General features: G+C 46.7%; 1 protein-coding gene across 1 annotated transcript in view; it reads right to left on the reverse strand.

The window, feature by feature from the left end:
• Positions 1-1,002: 1,002 nt before the first annotated feature.
• The window catches only part of LOC126188555 (titin homolog), a 277,467-nt gene continuing 258,521 nt past the window's right edge, over positions 1,003-19,948 (reverse strand). The window contains exons 4-5 of the mRNA XM_049930155.1: positions 19,683-19,888; positions 1,003-12,593 (exon numbers count right to left, since the gene is read on the reverse strand). Of these exons, the coding sequence (XP_049786112.1) occupies positions 1,758-12,593; positions 19,683-19,888 (11,042 nt within the window). The 3' untranslated portion in view covers positions 1,003-1,757. The remainder of the gene's footprint in view (positions 12,594-19,682; positions 19,889-19,948) is intronic.

A 19,948-nucleotide genomic window follows, 5' to 3' on the forward strand; every position in this document is an offset into this window, starting at 1 on the left:
TAAACCTAACTAACCTAAGGACATAAAACACATCCATGCCCGAGGCAGGATTCGAACCTGCGACCGTAGCAGTCGCGCGGTTTCACTCACAAAACTTATTGTCAACAGTCCATTACAGTTTGAGAGTAATAGAGATTTTCACAAATGCAATACCAGAAGAAAAAATGTATCGCACTTCCCTCTAGTGAATTTAATTGTGATACAAAAATGAATGCAATGTAAACTCTTAGATAATCTGCTCATTGAAGTAAAATGCCTGACAGACAGCAGACGTATTTTCAAACGTAGATTTAAGGTGTGTCTCTTTAACAACTCCTCCTTTACTGTAGAGGACTTCATGGATAGAAATAACCCGTAATTTATACAGATAACAACGTGTAATTGCTCAGAATGTAGCCATGTATCATTTGAACAAAAAATTTCAGAAACAGTCAGACAATCTTTTGTTCAACTGACACAGTCGACTTCATAACGTTAACAGTGAATATGATATACGGAACATGGAACTAACGAAATATATTGGAACACGAATGTAAGTGAACGAGACATGTTTTTGTGTTTAATACAGTTTCTCATAAATTTTACAGTTGCAGCCGTACGTGAGATTAATTTGGGTGCACTGCATGAGAATAAAAATCTAAATATTCTCATATAAAGCAAAGATATGAACTCTCAAAAGAATACCTTATTTAAACATGAAATTTGCTAACCGTTGCAGCGAAAGCTCGAGAGTTGCTTTTGATACCTTATCAGAAAGGTCAACAACTGATCAAAAAGCCCATTTGGCGCATTTTATGACTAAAGGAATATTCATTGTTGATTAATTTCTTAGTGAAGAGACTGAATGAGACGCGGTAGAAGGGGAACATACAACCTAGTGATTTGGAGACAGTATTCACATAAGCAGATGAAGGCAGTTCTCTTGCATTTTTCTGAAACAAGTGCAGATAGATTTATCGAAGAAGTAGGATCTACATGTAAAATGTGTTAATACTACACATATATTTGTACAACAAAATTTTATTTTGTTTTTGTTTGATGCTACAGCGATTAATGCACCTTAGTCATAAACAAAAGCCGAAAAATTCTGTAATAAACTTATTGAAATAAATTATCCATGTAAATCAGATTAAAAAAGGTCATGTTTTAAAGTTTACAAACGAGTAAAGGCAAATAGGCAAACTCTCAACCGTGATTTGAAAGTAACCACAAAGCAAAATCAGTATTAATCATGAAGTTTAAAATAAACATTTTAAACACAGCAACATGGGAATAAAAATGTTCTTATAAAAACAGTACAACCAGTAAGCTCTACTAATCACTAAATTTTTAATAAAATATATCTTCATCTGTTGTTAAAAATCCTTACAACATAACTATGTTAGATTTGTCTTTCCAAGGCAATCAACAAATGTGTAACGAGGGACGGTTACATACTATCACAGTTTAGCCACCAGAAGGTTATTAGCATTAATAATGGAAGAATAAGGAACCGCGATACCCATTTTAGCACAAGAGGATGTGGCAGTAAAGGCCCAAGACATACTGTTGAAACACTATACTGGAGATTATTGCCGTCGTGTTCCTTGTATACGTTTGTGTCTGTGGCGAGGGAGAATAAGAGAACGTTGCTACGGTTTATTAAGGGTTATGATTTCAAAAATTACAAAGCAATCATTGCTTGTACAGTCTTGTGCGAAAGGCTGTCCGAACCGCAAGTATCTCTCGGTATCGGAGGAACATAAGGGTAAAAAAGATTAATTCGAACCGACTGGAGCATAGAACTTGTGCTTTGGAGTGTCGCGTTTGTGCTTGAACGGCGAGTCTTTAGTGTCGAGCAAACTCGCGGGGCAAGGACCTGTGTTCCTTGGAACGTATTCGTTTTTGTATGACGAGGCGATTATGGTGGATGAAGAGTCGCCGAGGCTGATGTGCGACGTATTGGACCTCCTGGTGACACGCTCGCTTCGCACCACTGTAGAGCTGTTGCCATTGCTGATGAAGTTTCCATAGGCCCTGGCTTCGCTTTGCCCGTGGAACATGCCTCCACCCACGGATAGGTTATCTTGTCGGACGATTCGTTCTGTGCGGGACAGCTGGTTCTGGTGCTGCTGCTGCTGCTGCTGCTGTTGATTGTAGGTCGAGGAGCGTCGCACAGCTCCGTGCTGCTGGTGCTGGTGATCGACACTGATTACCGAAGAGACATTGTCACGTGTCTGCTGGCCCTGCCGGTGCAGGGCACTCAGGCTTCGCCTGTCCTGGCTCTGTGACGAGTTGCTGATAAACTGGCCTGTTTCGTGCAGGTTGCTGATGCTCTTTCTTTGTGCGGACGCTGCAGTGGAGATAGTATGCAGGGCTTCCGTCGACGTTGTCATGCTCTTCCGGTGGAGCACGGCGTTGCTCAAGTCAGCTGACGTGGATGAGATTATGCTCTTGCGGTGATGGCCAGTCTTGGCGACGGTCGCATCCCCGGGTGACTTCCCGGCGGGTGACGACCCGCTGATGGCCTCCATGAACTCACTGCTGCTAGCGTGAGTCCTTGAACCTCCGCGTGTTGTCTCACTCACAGACGAATGCTGTTGGCTCTGGTGTGTACGTTCACTGGTGGACGATACTGATTCCTGGGTCATGCGCGAAGAGCTAGTCTTTTCTATGTGTGTCGCACTTTCGGATTTTGACACCTGAGAAGCGTTTACCTTCGACAAGTGTGTCGCACTCTCAGATCTTGACACCTGCGAAGCATTTGCCTTTGACACATGCGTCGCACTCTCGGACCTGGACATTTGTGAAGCATTTTGCTTTGACATGTGAGTTGCGCTTTCGGATGTCGAAATTTTCCTGTTATCCGACACGTGTTGGGCCGAATGTTGCTGTACTTTATCGACTGACGATGTTAGCAGAGTACTCTTAGAGCTCGCCTCCTGCTGTGTTACCTTCGTCTGTGAAGTCTTTGCTTCTTGGCCTCTCATAGTTTCGGTGCATTCTCTCGTAATTGTAACAACTGTACCGTCGGCTAACGTCTTCTTTTCTGTCGTAGTAGACTTTTTAGTGTCCTGAATGGTCTTTCCACCATCAACGACATCCGATACACGTTTTTCTGTTTTATAGTTAGCTCTGTTGGTCGTAGTTATAATAATATTTTCATCTCCGAGCGAAATCTGAGAATCCATATGCCGTCTTTTATTGATTGTAGCTCTAGATGACGCCGATTCTCGTCTCTGACCTTGGAAAGTATCTTTACTCGTCGTTTTCAAGTCCATTGTGCCACTTCCCACAGAAAGCGTGTCAGCATGTTTCTTGACTTCGGCTCTCTCACCTTTTACGACTGTGTACTGCGATTTCTGGGTTGTTCTACCCTGGAACTCTCCACCAACTTTTAGATTGTCTTGAGGTTTTCGGATGGTAGGACGCTCTCCAGCCCCTGGTTTGAAATCGTCTTTCGATCTTGGACTTCCTTCAAAAGAACCTTCCAACTTAAGGTTATCTTGGTATTTTTTAACTTCTGCCCTGTCTCCTTTAACTGGTTTGAAATCATCGCTTGAGCGTTTATCAGTAAAGTCTCCCTCTATACGGAGGTTATCCTCATATCTCTTAATATCAGCACGCTCTCCCTTCACTACAGTGTAATCGTCTCGCGATCGGTGGATGTCAATGCGCCCTTCAACTTTGAGATTGTCAGTATGCTTTTTAACTTCTGCACGGTCTCCTGTAGTAGGCTTAAAAGCATCACGCGTTGTGGGGGAAGCTTCAAAAGTTCCTTCGACCTTGAGATTGTCTCGATGAACTACAACTTCAGCCCTCTCACCTTTAACAACATTGTAGTCATCACGTGTACGTTTACCTTCAAACGTCCCTTCTACTTTGAGATTGTCAGTATGCTTTCTAATTTCCGTCCTCTCCCCTTTCACAACAGCATAATCGTCTCTGCTCCTTCGTTCTTCGAACGACCCCTCCATTCGGAGATTGTCAGTATGTTTCACAATATCGGCCCTTTCGCCACGTACAATGGTATACTCATCCTTAGATTTCCTTCGGCTTTCAAATTCCCCTTCAGGCTTCAGATTATCCACAGGTTTCTTAACGTCATATCTTTCACCTTTGGTTGGTTTGAATTCATCTTTGGATCTAGGTGAACCCTCAAAGGGACCTTCTGGTTTCAGGTTATCCTTTGGCTTCTTCACATCTGCTCTCTGTCCAGGGCCAAATTTCTGTCGCTCTGGGCGATCAAAGTCTCCTTCAAGTTTCAAGTTATCAGGATGTTTCACAATTTTAGGTCTTTCGCCAGGACCATATTTCTTTTGTTCTGGCCGCTCAAACTCGCCTTCTGGTCGGAGATTGTCCTTTGGCTTCTTCACCTCAGCCCGATCACCAGGTCCCACCTTTTGTGGCACACGTCGTTCAAAGTCACCCTCGAGTTTGAGATTATCAGGATGTCTGACAGGAGAGGGCCTCTCCCCAGGCCCATACCTTACTTGCTCAGGACGCTCAAACTCACCTTCAGGTTTAAGATTATCCTTTGGTTTCTTAACTTCAGCTCTCTCACCAGGACCAACTTTCTTTGGTTCAGGACGATCGAACTCGCCTTCCAGTTTCAAATTATCAGGATGCCTCACGATTTCTGGCCTCTCACCAGGACCATATCCCTTTTTCTCAGGTCGCTCAAATTCACCTTCAGGTCGCAAATTATCCCTTGGCTTCTTCACTTCGGCCCTCTCACCAGGTCCCACCTTCTGTGGCACTCTTCTCTCAAAGTCGCCTTCGAGCTTGAGGTTGTCAGGATGCCTAACAGGTGAGGGTCTCTCTCCAGGCCCATATCTTTCCCGTTCAGGACGTTCAAACTCTCCTTCAGGTTTAAGATTATCCTTAGGCTTCTTAACTTCAGCCCTCTCTCCTGGACCTACTTTCTTCGGTTCAGGACGATCAAACTCGCCTTCCAGTTTCAAATTATCAGGATGTCTCACGATTTCTGGCCTCTCGCCAGGGCCATACCTTTTATGCTCTGGCCGCTCAAACTCCCCTTCTGGTCGCAGATTGTCCTTTGGCCTCTTCACTTCGGCTCTCTCGCCAGGACCTACCTTCTGTGGCACTGGGCGCTCAAAGTCGCCCTCAAGCTTGAGGTTGTCGGGATGCCTGACAGGTGAGGGACGTTCCCCAGGCCCATAGCGTTCTGGTTCAGGCCGTTCAAAGTCGCCTTCGGGCCTAAGATTGTCCTTGGGTCTTTTAACATCGGCTCTTTCTCCTCTCACGGGTTTGAACTCCTCCTTCGACCGTGGAGAGCCTTCAAACTCACCTTCTGGTCTTAGGTTGTCTGTAGGCCGTTTTACATCAGCACGTTCTCCCCTTGTTGGTTTGTAATCAACTCTATTTTTAGGTGTGCCCTCAAATTCACCCTCAGGTCGGAGATTGTCTTGTGGTCTTCGTACTTCTGCACGTTCTCCTCTTACCACCACATAGTCATCCCTCCTGGTGTCAATGAACTCTCCTTCCATCCGAAGATTATCCTCATAGCGCTTGATCTCAACTCGCTCAATGTTGACTGCTTGATAATCGTCTCTGGATCGGCGTGTTTCCATCGTGCCTTCAACCCTCAGATTGTCTGTTCTCTTAACGATGTCATGACGCTCTCCTCTCACCACTTGATAGTCGTCTCTGGTGCGAGAGTCGACAAAATCACCTTCTACCTTCAAGTTATCGGCGTGCCTCACCACTGGTGCTCTCTCACCCCTTGTTGGTGTGTAGTCATCACGCGACCTTGGTCCTCCAAACTCTCCTTCTGGCCTCAGATTGTCACTGTGTTTGACAACGGGAGCTCGCTCACCTGGCCCATATCGTGGTTTCTCTGGTACCTCGAAATCACCCTCCATCTTCAGATTGTCCTTGGGCTTTCTGACCTCTGCCCTCTCTCCAGGACCAACCTTCTGTGGTGTTGGCCGTTCAAAGTCGCCTTCAAGCTTCAAATTGTCAGGATGCCTGACAGGTTCCATTCTCTCTCCAGGTCCATACCTAACAGGCTCTGGCCTTTCAAAGTCTCCCTCAGGACGTAGGTTATCCTTTGGCTTCTTGACATCTGCCCTTTCTCCCCTGGTTGGCTTGAAGTCGTCCCTAGATCGTGGAGTACCTTCAAACTCGCCTTCGGGTCTCAGGTTGTCTGTTGGCTTTCGCACATCTGCACGATCTCCTCTCGTTGGCCTGAAGTCGTCCCTTGAGCGTGGTGTGCCTTCGAATTCACCCTCAGGTCGCAGGTTGTCTTCAGGCTTCTTGACTGGAGCTCGCTCACCAGGTCCTACCTTCTGTGGAGTTGGTCGTTCGAAGTCTCCCTCGAGCTTCAAGTTGTCTGGGTGCCTGACCGGTTCAGCTCTCTCCCCTGGACCATATGGCGCTGGCTGGCGCTTCTCGAATTCTCCCTCAGGGCGCAGATTGTCTTTAGGTTTCTTCACATCAGCTCTCTCGCCTCTTGTTGGCTTGAACTCGTCTCTGGATCTCGGAGTTCCTTCAAAGTCTCCCTCAGGCCTGAGATTGTCGGTTGGCCTCTTCACATCAGCACGCTCTCCTCTTGTGGGCTTGAAGTCATCTCTGGAACGAGGTGAGCCGTCAAAATCACCCTCAGGCCGCAAGTTGTCTTTGGGCTTCTTCACATCTGCTCGTTCTCCTGGCCCAACCCTCTGTGGCTCAGGCCTTTCGAAATCGCCCTCCAGCCTCAGATTGTCAGGGTGTTTCACTGGTGTAGCTCGTTCTCCTGGACCATACCTCACTGGCTCTGGTCTCTCAAAGTCGCCCTCAGGCCGTAAATTGTCCTTGGGCTTTTTGACATCGGCCCTTTCACCTCTTGTTGGCTTGAAGTCGTCCCTTGACCGTGGAGACGTGTCAAACTCGCCTTCTGGTCGGAGATTGTCCTTTGGTTTCTTCACTTCGGCCCTCTCACCAGGTCCCACCTTCTGTGGCACTGGGCGCTCAAAGTCTCCCTCAAGCTTGAGGTTGTCAGGATGCCTGACAGGTGTTGGTCTCTCTCCAGGCCCATACCTTTCCCGTTCAGGGCGTTCAAACTCTCCCTCAGGTTTAAGATTATCCTTAGGCTTCTTAACTTCAGCCCTCTCCCCAGGACCAACTTTCTTTGGTTCAGGACGATCAAACTCGCCTTCCAGTTTCAAATTATCAGGATGTCTCACGATTTCAGGCCTCTCGCCAGGGCCATACCTTTTATGCTCTGGCCGTTCAAACTCCCCTTCTGGTCGCAGATTGTCCTTTGGCCTCTTCACTTCGGCTCTCTCGCCAGGACCTACCTTCTGTGGCACTGGGCGCTCAAAGTCGCCCTCAAGCTTGAGGTTGTCGGGATGCCTGACAGGTGAGGGACGTTCCCCAGGCCCATAGCGTTCCGGTTCAGGCCGTTCAAAGTCGCCCTCAGGCCTAAGATTGTCCTTGGGTCTTTTAACATCGGCTCTCTCTCCCCTCATGGGTTTGAACTCCTCCCTGGATCGTGGAGTGCCTTCAAACTCGCCTTCTGGACGTAGGTTGTCTGTCGGTCGTTTCACATCGGCGCGCTCTCCTCTCGTTGGCTTGTAGTCATCTCTATTTCTAGGTGTGCCCTCAAATTCACCCTCAGGTCGGAGATTGTCTTGTGGTCTTCGTACTTCTGCACGTTCTCCTCTTACCACCACATAGTCATCCCTCCTGGTGTCAATGAACTCTCCTTCCATCCGAAGATTATCCTCATAGCGCTTGATCTCAACTCGCTCAATGTTGACTGCTTGATAATCGTCTCTGGATCGGCGTGTTTCCATCGTGCCTTCAACCCTCAGATTGTCTGTTCTCTTAACGATGTCATGACGCTCTCCTCTCACCACTTGATAGTCGTCTCTGGTGCGAGAGTCGACAAAATCACCTTCTACCTTCAAGTTATCGGCGTGCCTCACCACTGGTGCTCTCTCACCCCTTGTTGGTGTGTAGTCATCACGCGACCTTGGTCCTCCAAACTCTCCTTCTGGCCTCAGATTGTCATCGTGCTTGACAATGGGAGCTCGCTCACCTGGCCCATATCGTGGTTTCTCTGGTACCTCGAAATCTCCCTCCATCTTCAGATTGTCCTTGGGCTTTCTGACCTCTGCCCTCTCTCCAGGACCAACCTTCTGTGGTGTTGGCCGTTCAAAGTCGCCTTCAAGCTTCAAATTGTCAGGATGCCTGACAGGTTCCATCCTCTCTCCAGGTCCATACCTAACAGGCTCTGGCCTTTCAAAGTCTCCCTCAGGACGTAGGTTATCCTTTGGCTTCTTGACATCTGCCTTTTCTCCCCTGGTTGGCTTGAAGTCGTCCCTAGATCGTGGAGTACCTTCAAACTCGCCTTCGGGTCTCAGGTTGTCTGTTGGCTTTCGCACATCTGCACGATCTCCTCTCGTTGGCCTGAAGTCGTCCCTTGAGCGTGGTGTGCCTTCGAATTCACCCTCAGGTCGCAGGTTGTCTTCAGGCTTCTTGACTGGAGCTCGCTCACCAGGTCCTACCTTCTGTGGAGTTGGTCGTTCGAAGTCTCCCTCGAGCTTCAAGTTGTCTGGGTGCCTGACCGGTTCAGCTCTCTCCCCTGGACCATATGGCGCTGGCTGGCGCTTCTCGAATTCTCCCTCAGGGCGCAGATTGTCTTTAGGTTTCTTCACATCAGCTCTCTCGCCTCTTGTTGGCTTGAACTCGTCTCTGGATCTCGGAGTTCCTTCAAAGTCTCCCTCAGGCCTGAGATTGTCGGTTGGCCTCTTCACATCAGCACGCTCTCCTCTTGTGGGCTTGAAGTCATCTCTGGAACGAGGTGAGCCGTCAAAATCACCCTCAGGCCGCAAGTTGTCTTTGGGCTTCTTCACATCTGCTCGTTCTCCTGGCCCAACCCTCTGTGGCTCAGGCCTTTCGAAATCGCCCTCCAGCCTCAGATTGTCAGGGTGTTTCACTGGTGTAGCTCGTTCTCCTGGACCATACCTCACTGGCTCTGGTCTCTCAAAGTCGCCCTCAGGCCGTAAATTGTCCTTGGGCTTTTTGACATCGGCCCTTTCACCTCTTGTTGGCTTGAAGTCGTCCCTTGACCGTGGAGACGTGTCAAACTCGCCTTCTGGTCGGAGATTGTCCTTTGGTTTCTTCACTTCGGCCCTCTCACCAGGTCCCACCTTCTGTGGCACTGGGCGCTCAAAGTCTCCCTCAAGCTTGAGGTTGTCAGGATGCCTGACAGGTGTTGGTCTCTCTCCAGGCCCATACCTTTCCCGTTCAGGGCGTTCAAACTCTCCCTCAGGTTTAAGATTATCCTTAGGCTTCTTAACTTCAGCCCTCTCCCCAGGACCAACTTTCTTTGGTTCAGGACGATCAAACTCGCCTTCCAGTTTCAAATTATCAGGATGTCTCACGATTTCTGGCCTCTCGCCAGGGCCATACCTCTTATGCTCTGGCCGTTCAAACTCCCCTTCTGGTCGCAGATTGTCCTTTGGCCTCTTCACTTCGGCTCTCTCGCCAGGACCTACCTTCTGTGGCACTGGGCGCTCAAAGTCGCCCTCAAGCTTGAGGTTGTCGGGATGCCTGACAGGTGAGGGACGTTCCCCAGGCCCATAGCGTTCTGGTTCAGGCCGTTCAAAGTCGCCCTCAGGCCTAAGATTGTCCTTGGGTCTTTTAACATCGGCTCTCTCTCCCCTCATGGGTTTGAACTCCTCCCTGGATCGTGGAGTGCCTTCAAACTCGCCTTCTGGACGTAGGTTGTCTGTCGGTCGTTTCACATCGGCGCGCTCTCCTCTCGTTGGCTTGTAGTCATCTCTATTTCTAGGTGTGCCCTCAAATTCACCCTCAGGTCGGAGATTGTCTTGTGGTCTTCGTACTTCTGCACGTTCTCCTCTTACCACCACATAGTCATCCCTCCTGGTGTCAATGAACTCTCCTTCCATCCGAAGATTATCCTCATAGCGCTTGATCTCAACTCGCTCAATGTTGACTGCTTGATAATCGTCTCTGGATCGGCGTGTTTCCATCGTGCCTTCAACCCTCAGATTGTCTGTTCTCTTAACGATGTCATGACGCTCTCCTCTCACCACTTGATAGTCGTCTCTGGTGCGAGAGTCGACAAAATCACCTTCTACCTTCAAGTTATCGGCGTGCCTCACCACTGGTGCTCTCTCACCCCTTGTTGGTGTGTAGTCATCACGCGACCTTGGTCCTCCAAACTCTCCTTCTGGCCTCAGATTGTCATCGTGCTTGAGAATGGGAGCTCGCTCACCTGGCCCATATCGTGGTTTCTCTGGTACCTCGAAATCTCCCTCCATCTTCAGATTGTCTCTGGGCTTTCTGACCTCTGCCCTCTCTCCAGGACCAACCTTCTGTGGTGTTGGCCGTTCAAAGTCGCCTTCAAGCTTCAAATTGTCAGGATGCCTGACAGGTTCCATCCTCTCTCCAGGTCCATACCTAACAGGCTCTGGCCTTTCAAAGTCTCCCTCAGGACGTAGGTTATCCTTTGGCTTCTTGACATCTGCCCTTTCTCCCCTGGTTGGCTTGAAGTCGTCCCTAGATCGTGGAGTACCTTCAAACTCGCCTTCAGGTCTCAGGTTGTCTGTTGGCTTTCGCACATCTGCACGATCTCCTCTCGTTGGCCTGAAGTCGTCCCTTGAGCGTGGTGTGCCTTCGAATTCACCCTCAGGTCGCAGGTTGTCTTCAGGCTTCTTGACTGGAGCTCGCTCACCAGGTCCTACCTTCTGTGGAGTTGGTCGTTCGAAGTCTCCCTCGAGCTTCAAGTTGTCTGGGTGCCTGACCGGTTCAGCTCTCTCCCCTGGACCATATGGTGTTGGCTGGCGCTTCTCGAATTCTCCCTCAGGGCGCAGATTGTCTTTAGGTTTCTTCACATCAGCTCTCTCGCCTCTTGTTGGCTTGAACTCGTCTCTGGATCTCGGAGTTCCTTCAAAGTCTCCCTCAGGCCTGAGATTGTCGGTTGGCCTCTTCACATCAGCACGCTCTCCTCTTGTGGGCTTGAAGTCATCTCTGGAACGAGGTGAGCCGTCAAAATCACCCTCAGGCCGCAAGTTGTCTTTGGGCTTCTTCACATCTGCTCGTTCTCCTGGCCCAACCCTCTGTGGCTCAGGCCTTTCGAAATCGCCCTCCAGCCTCAGATTGTCAGGGTGTTTCACTGGTGTAGCTCGTTCTCCTGGACCATACCTCACTGGCTCTGGTCTCTCAAAGTCGCCCTCAGGCCGTAAATTGTCCTTGGGCTTTTTGACATCGGCCCTTTCACCTCTTGTTGGCTTGAAGTCGTCCCTTGACCGTGGAGACGTGTCAAACTCGCCTTCTGGTCGGAGATTGTCCTTTGGTTTCTTCACTTCGGCCCTCTCACCAGGTCCCACCTTCTGTGGCACTGGGCGCTCAAAGTCTCCCTCAAGCTTGAGGTTGTCAGGATGCCTGACAGGTGTTGGTCTCTCTCCAGGCCCATACCTTTCCCGTTCAGGGCGTTCAAACTCTCCCTCAGGTTTAAGATTATCCTTAGGCTTCTTAACTTCAGCCCTCTCCCCAGGACCAACTTTCTTTGGTTCAGGACGATCAAACTCGCCTTCCAGTTTCAAATTATCAGGATGTCTCACGATTTCAGGCCTCTCACCAGGGCCATACCTCTTATGCTCTGGCCGTTCAAACTCCCCTTCTGGTCGCAGATTGTCCTTTGGCCTCTTCACTTCGGCTCTCTCGCCAGGACCTACCTTCTGTGGCACTGGGCGCTCAAAGTCGCCCTCAAGCTTGAGGTTGTCGGGATGCCTGACAGGTGAGGGACGTTCCCCAGGCCCATAGCGTTCTGGTTCAGGCCGTTCAAAGTCGCCCTCGGGCCTAAGATTGTCCTTGGGTCTTTTAACATCGGCTCTCTCTCCCCTCATGGGTTTGAATTCATCCTTTGACCTGGGTGTCATGTCGAATTCTCCCTCTGGTTTGAGGTTATCCTTTGGTTTTTTCACTTCAGCTCTGTCCCCTTTGGTTGGGTGGTAGTCGTCTCTGGACCTTGGAGTTCCTTCAAATTTTCCCTCAGGTTTTAGGTTGTCCTTAGGTTTTCGTACCTCTTCTCTTTCACCAGTTGTTGGCTTATAATCGTCCTTTGACCGTGGGGTGCCTTCAAATGTTCCCTCTGTTTTTAAGTTGTCTTTTGGTTTCTTTACCTTCGCCCTCTCACCTTTTCCTGGTTTGTAATCGTCTCGTGATCTTGGAGTACCGTCAAAAGTTCCTTCTGGCCGAAGATTGTCTTCTGGTCTCTTTACGTCAGCTCGCTCTCCTCGTGTAACTTTGTAGTCATCTCTACTCACAGGGGTGCCGCTGAACGTTCCTTCTAGTATCAAATTGTCTTTGTGATGTTTTTGTACTTGTCTAGCTTCGGTGATCACTTGTTTTTTAAATTCAGACCCACTTGTTGTTTCGAAGAATCGTTCCCCATCCTGTTTTGTCCATGTCCTTCTGCGTGTTGGGCTCTCTCTACGACCCACCTTCTCGGTAAAGTCTACCTGAGTAGATGATTCGAATGACATATCTCCTTCGACTAACAGATTGTCTTGATGTCTTTTTATAACGGGCCTTTCAAACGTTAGCGGTTTGAAGTCTTCTTTTTGTTGGGAGGTCCCCTGAAATCAATAGAGATTAAGATTAAGTTTATCTTCACATCCTGAAAGTAGTTATGATAATGATGATGATGATCGTGATGTTTGTGTGACAAGGTTTAACGTCTTTCCTTCACCATATGTTAATATTATTTATTATTTTTATGTGTATTGTTAATGATTTGAAACTGTTGTAAGAAATTTTGAATGTTTTTATATTTGACAAACAATAGACTGTTGCGGAACTGGATAAGGCAGTATTCTTGCTTTTACATTTTTACACACATGTATTATCACACAATTAACATATCTTACGACACTAGAATGACTGATGTCAGTATTTCAAAATAAAATTATAACACTCGAAGAACATGACTTTAGTTCTGCAATGTTTTGTGACTATTTTTTTCTGTTATGTTACTTTGGTGGTAGACCTCTGGGGTGAAACGTGGGCAAGGTCGTTGACGACATCTGCTTGTACATGTACATCAATTCCGTGCAAATCACTGCAAATAGCATGACATAAAGGACTTTTTATTGTTCCATGTACTACAGATTTTTTCCTTTCTGTTCACGAATAGATTCTGAAAAAAATTATTCTTTTTACGATTGTCTAAAGTCGGAAGAAAAATTAGATTGTCTATAATCATTGGCATGAGCTATAATTTTGCTCATTTTCTGTTTGTTGTCATTTCGCGAGACATATGTGGCAGGTTCTCTGAACGTACTCTCTCGGAATATCAACAGTAACCTTCTCCGTGCTGCACAGTGCCTCTGTTGTGGCGACTGCCATTGAACCTTACTGAGCATCGCGTTGACCAAATGATCCTGCGACGAAGTGCCGCTCTTCGGTGAATCTTCTCTCTCTCTTTTATTGAGGGGAGACGTTCGTGAAAAACACATATTATTCGAAAGGTGCATCAAATTCACAATTCTGAAGACACGGCTGTGGAATTTTGTACCAAGCTTTACATGAAATTAACGCATTTCCTGTTAAGTTGCTGGTATTGTATATATTTAACTTTTTCAATGAAATTTATCAATTTTATTTTAAAAAAATAACATATGTACCTTTTCTTAGAAACTATTCAAGAGATTTCTTCAAAACTTTCTCTGTTTTATCTCACTGCATTTCAAGAGATTTCTACAAAACTTTCTCCGTTTAATCTCTTTGCGTATACTAAACTTCTCTATGAGTTTTTTTATACATCGAACAGGAGGATTTTAATATTTTTTAAAATTATAATTCTGTAAGTACAGTGTAAAATTCATGCAAAATTCCCATATCCCAGAATATCAAAATTTACTCCTGGGACAACATTTATTCGGTTAATAGAAATAAGTGTTCAAAATTACATAATTCTAGCCGTCGTAGGTTCTGAGAAAAAGGTACATAAACCTTAGAAAACATAATTTTCAGGAAATCCGACTTAAAGTTTAACCTGACGTTGTTTTTCTTATGTCATTCTTCAGAATGTCCCAGATTTGTCTCAGGGTCCTCTTTCCCTTCAAGGATTCTCTTCTGGTTTCTTGTTTTTAGCCTTATTTCCTTTACCAGGTGTTTAGTTGACTTTTCTATTCCTCTCAAGATGTATTGAGTGAAATTTGCTATTTTAAAGCCCATTCTTTCTAAGAGCTTCATCGTCCTTACGTACCATCCATTAAATGCAAGAATCGAACACGTCCGTTAATCTCCGTCGGTAACACAAGACAAAACGAGAATTATTTCTTCAAAAACAAAGCAGCTGGTCTGTTATTGTTTCTAACAAACGGAACAGAGGCACAGATGATTATAAAACTAAAGAGCATATATCACAGTCTTTTACATGTATTCTATGCAAGTTTGCTTGTAAGCAATCCACGGAATCATTGCTCACCGAGCTAGTAGTGAAGTGCTATTTTAAAAAGTGGACGTGGCAGGAACGTCGCGTCACAAATTTAATTATGTTTCAGCCGTTTTATCGTTGAAACTTTAGTAACTTATTGCCCATGAGTTCTACTAATATATAAAAAATAAGCTGAAAATCGAAATTTTCGGTCAATTTCGTGAACGTCCCCCTTAATCCTGTTTGGTAATGCCCCCAGAATGGTGAAAACTACGTACCAATCAGTCCAGCAAGTGTTTTATAAGGCACTTTCTTCGTTTATAATTTATGTTACCTTGAGATTCTTTCATTGAAACTCAACCTGGAATCTACTTTGGCTACAACTAACTTTATGTGGTCGTTTCACTTTTCAGAGGGCTAGTCCTAGGTATTTTACGATTGTTTTCGTCTCCAGTGATTTTTGACCAATAAGGCAATCGAACAGTAATGAATCTCGTTCTTTATTTACGCATAATATGTTACTTTATGTTCAGGGCCAGCTGCCAGTCCCTGCTCAATCATTTATCCCCCGTAGGTCTTCATGTAGCGAAATGCAGAAAGACATACGAAAGATCGTCGATTACACTATTGGCGACAAATCATTGAACACAGTAACCACCGTGAAATGCCTAGGAATAAATACTCAGAGCGAGGTGAAGTGAAATATTTTTCCTGGTCTTTATCCCGTATCTTCACGGGGTCTGAATGTTGATATGGATTTTGCAATGTTACAGTCAGATTCACGACCGATGGCGGTTCGCGCAGATCTAGGCAAGAACGGGAATTGTATTGTTGCCGGTTCCAAGCAACAGCTCCGGTATGCATGTAATATTCGCGCAAACTGAGTTTCCACTCCAGGTGATGGCTGATGGGAGCGACTGTAAATGGAAACTGCCTTTACGGTCGCTCCTATCGTCCACTGCACCGAGTGTCAACTTAGTCTGAGCGAATATATTGCACGTCCTTCGCGCTTGAAGAAAGCTTGTATATTGCAAATTGTATCTTTTGCTTGCTTCTGTAGAATTTGTTGCTTGCCACTACAAGCAGCGATGACAACTCGCAACAAATCGAATAAAGATTCGCTAAACAGCTCGCTACAATCACGCTTAAATCTCGCAGCGGCTACAACATTCACAGCAGAGTCCTCAGAACACTACTGAACGCTCATTAACTGTCAAAGGGAGCGTGACGTAGGTTCGCAGAACAAACTTCGCCCGCCATCGTTCGTAACTCCAACTATAGTGGTGTAGACTGGCCGGATGCCCTTCATGTTGCTACCCCATCTGTCTGTGTCTAGTGTTATCTCACGCGAAAGTATGAAACCATTTTCGAAATGTTTTCGGATCGTGCAACTGAGGCGGGACATGGTTTCCACATCAGTATTCATTTAGTCGAATGTGAGAAACCGCCTAAAGACCACATCCTGGTTGGCCAGCACACAGGCCCACGTCACTAATACGCGGGACGGATTCGATACGCTGCCGGCGCGCCTCTCCGAGTCACGGAAGCGGTGTGCTAATGTGGGCGGCTGTCTAGCGGGGGTTAGCGACCTACAGTGGAATGAGCACATACAAGAAATAGTAGGAAAAGCTTACGCCGGACGGACACTCGTTGAGAGATCGTTAAGGAAATGTAGTACATCCACGAAAGAAGCCTCTTACAAAACACTTCTTGGACCAATTTCAGCGAACTTCTCATCAGTCTGAGGTACTTACCACGCAGGATTAAGAGACGAGATAGAGAAGATACAACGAAGAGCGGCACGTTTCGCCACCACGGAATCGTTTAGTCGGCGTGAGAGCGTTACGGAGATGCTCAATAAGTTCAAGTGGTAGATGCTACAGGAGAGGTGTTGTGTATCAGGGACAGGGTTACTCATTACTCTTCTCCTCGAGGACGTCTATCCATAAGCCAAGGGCAGACACATTAAATGCGCGATACCTACGCTGGTGGTCTCTTAAACGTGCTTGAATGGAGAACGTAGTTTGGGTCTTATGCCATATTGCGGGCCGTAATTTGTTGTGTTGTGTGAAACTACTTATGCTACTACACCACTGGCCATTAAAATTGCACAACCAAGAAGAAATGCAGATGATAAACGGGTATTCATTGGACAAATATATTATATTAGAACTGACATGTGATTACATTTTCACGCAATTTGGGTGCATAGATCCTGAGAAATCAGTACCCAGAACAACCACCTCTAGCCGTAATAACGGCCTTGATACGCGTGGGCATTGAATCAAACAGAGCTTGGATGGCGTGTACATGTTCATCAAGAGTAGTGACTGGCGTATTGTGACGATCCAGTTGCTCGGAACCATTGACCAGACGTTTTCAATTGGTTAGAGATCTGGAGAATGTGCCGGCCAGGGCAGCAGTCGAACATTTTCTGTATCCAGAAAGGCCCGTACAGGACCTGCAACATGCGGTCGTGCATTATCCTGCTGAAATGTAAGGTTTCACAGGGATCGAATGACGGGTAGAGCCACGGGTCGTAACACATCTGAAATGTAACGTCCACTGTTCAAAGTTCCGTCAATGCGAACAAGAGGTGACCGAGACGTGTAACCAATGGCACCCCATACCATCACGTCGGCTGATACGCCAGTATGGCGATGACGATTACACGCTTCCAATGCGCGTTCATCGCGATGTCGCCAAACACGGATGCAACCATCATGATGCTGTAAACAGAACCTGGATTCATCTGAAAAAATGACGTTCGAGCACCCAGGTTCGTCGTTGAGTACACCATCGCAGGCGCCCCTGTCTGTGATGCAGCGTCAAGGGTAACCGCAGCCATGGTCTCCGAGCTGATAGTCGATGCTGCTGCAAACATCGTCGAACTATTCGTGCTGATGGTTGTTGTCTTGCAAACGTCCCCACTCAGGGATCGAGACGTGATTGCATGATCCGTTACAGCCATGCGGATAAGATGCCTGTCGTCTCGACTGCTAGTGATACGAGGCCGTTGGGATCCAGCATGGGGTTCCGTATTACCCTCCTGAACCCACCGATTCCACGTTCTGCTAACAGTCATTGGATCTTGACCAACGCGAGCAGCAATGTCGCGATACGATAAACCGCAATCGCGATAGGCTACAATCCGACCATTATCAAAGTCAGAAACGTGATGATACGCATTTCTCCTCCTTACACGAGGCATCACAACAACGTTTCACCAGACAACGCCGGTCAACTGCTGTTTTTGTATAAGAAATCGGTTGGGAAGTTTCCTCATGTCAGCACGTTGTAGGTGTCGCCATCGGCGCCAACCTTGTGTGAATGCTCTGAAAAGCTAATCATTTGCATATCACAGCATCTTCTTCCTGTCGGTTAAATTTCGCGTCTGTAGTACGTCATCTTCGTGGTGTAGCAATTTTAATGGCCAGTAGTGTATATCTATGCGACCTGCTGGTAGGAGCGAGAAGTTACCCACTCCGCAAATAACAGGTGGTCATTCAGCAGGGACAGAGTGTGTAGGAAAGCTATGAGAGTTAGAGTTGTGGTGATTCGTGAATGAGTCGTTCATTTGAACGACTCTAAATAAAGAATCGTAAGAAACGAATTGTGATACTGACGAATCGTCGTTCAAAAGAATCGTAAGAACGATTGTGTGTTTCCGAGTCGTGACGATTCCAAGTTCCAACGATTCATCGATTCTTGGTACGCTATGCTTCGAAGGCAACTTCCGAATCATGCCGAGTCGTGCCGAATGATTACGGCCGCCAGATGGCAGTCAAGTGGAGGACGCGTGTCAACAAAGGAAGATCGAAACGAACAAACGAAGTTCGTGGGCCGTAATATTACGCGTGAAAACCAAGCTGACACTTGGCAGTGTCGTCTTCTCATGTAAATAGTTGTGCCAGTGGCAAGTTCTCAGACAAATTAAAAGCAAAATACCTATGCTTCGTATTTAGAGGAAATGAAAGTTAAGCTAAATTTGCCTTGTGGAAGGGCTGTCAGCTGCGTTATGAATTGCAAGAGTGATGTGGACTTGGAAAGACATCTTAGCACAGAAAAACATAGGATAATATGAGCCAAATCACGTCTGCCTCACTGCTAGATTTTGTTACTATAAAACAGACGTCCGTAGTTTGATACGTTCAAGCCACACAACCAAACTAGCATACCACGTAATTTTGCACCACCTTTCGCACAAATCGACTCCTCTTTCCTGGCATACTGAAATAAAACAATAGATGAAATCAAATCAAACGTGACGTATAAATCGAGAATCACACTTGTAACATGTATGGAGCGTCCATAGATAGCAGGGAATCCCACGTTAGTTTTGGCGCCGAGACGAGCAACTTCTAGTATTAATATTTAATGTATAAATTATTGAGAAACTCTTCTGACAACGGTAAAGATTTTATCTACACTGATTTCTATATACCTACAGTTTCAATTACTCAGAACTGACCTTCAAAGTATAATAACACAATTCATTTTATGTTACGAATGTTTGGCGGACTTAACTGACCACCCACGAAGGCAGCCTGCCTGGCCAGATGGGAAAGAGTTAGACAGCCCAGTACCGGGTCTATGACCATGTGTGCACTGCGAGCGCTTGTTTCGTTCAATTAAAAGTGGGTTAAAGTTTAACTTTGGCTTGGGAAACATTTATACCTGGTCTAGTACTGCCATCTAGATAGTGAATACGTATAAACCGCGTGTGCTAATTCTCGCTTAAGAACATGATTTGAAGTTTTATGCTGACTAGTCTGACGATTAGAACGGAATAAAGATCCCGTCCACTGTTTTGCGAATGTAATGGTGCTCGAAAGGCTATAATCAGACTCCGCGGTCTAATTATTGATTTAAGACTGGCTCTTAGATTGCGTTGACAGTGAAAACGCAAATTCCTCATTTTGGTTTGAATTAATAAATGAGGTGGCATCCCATGTATCCGGACTTTATTGTAACACATCGGAGCAGAATTCCTAAAAGCCACTCCAAAATTCATCGTCTATAGAGCGCACGGTAGGAGTCACGGCCTACGGAGAAGAAATTCAGTGGGAACATCGAGACAGCTTTAGAAGTGACGAGGTGAGCAAGTCTTTGCCTGCTGATGTAGGGAAGAATCAGGTTAAATCTGCTAGACACTACCTTCGCAGTTCGTACGACGTAGCCTTCTACTTGCAACCTTTCGCGAACTTCAACTTGCGTGGTTAGTGTGTTCATGTTATAGTGCGTCATGCATTTATTTGATAGAGAGGAAACGCTACAGTAGGCCTACCTCAAATTGTCCTCCTCCAACGGTGAGGTTGTCACTGCGCCTGCGCACGGCCGTCGTCCTCTCGACCACGTCGTGCTGCTGGTACTCGGCGCGAGCCGTCGTCTCGGTGATCATCTCGCCCTCCAGTTTCGTCCACGTGTTGCGCCGGATGAGCCTCGGTCGCTCCGTACGTTCTCCAGTGAATTCGCTGCGGGCCGTAGTCTCGGCTGTAACAGCGTGTATCCGGAGTCAGAATTAAGTCTCAGATTAGCCTTGCTGGAAACCTT

This window comes from Schistocerca cancellata, chromosome 5, assembly GCF_023864275.1.
Source record: "Schistocerca cancellata isolate TAMUIC-IGC-003103 chromosome 5, iqSchCanc2.1, whole genome shotgun sequence".
NCBI lineage: Eukaryota > Metazoa > Arthropoda > Insecta > Orthoptera > Acrididae > Schistocerca > Schistocerca cancellata.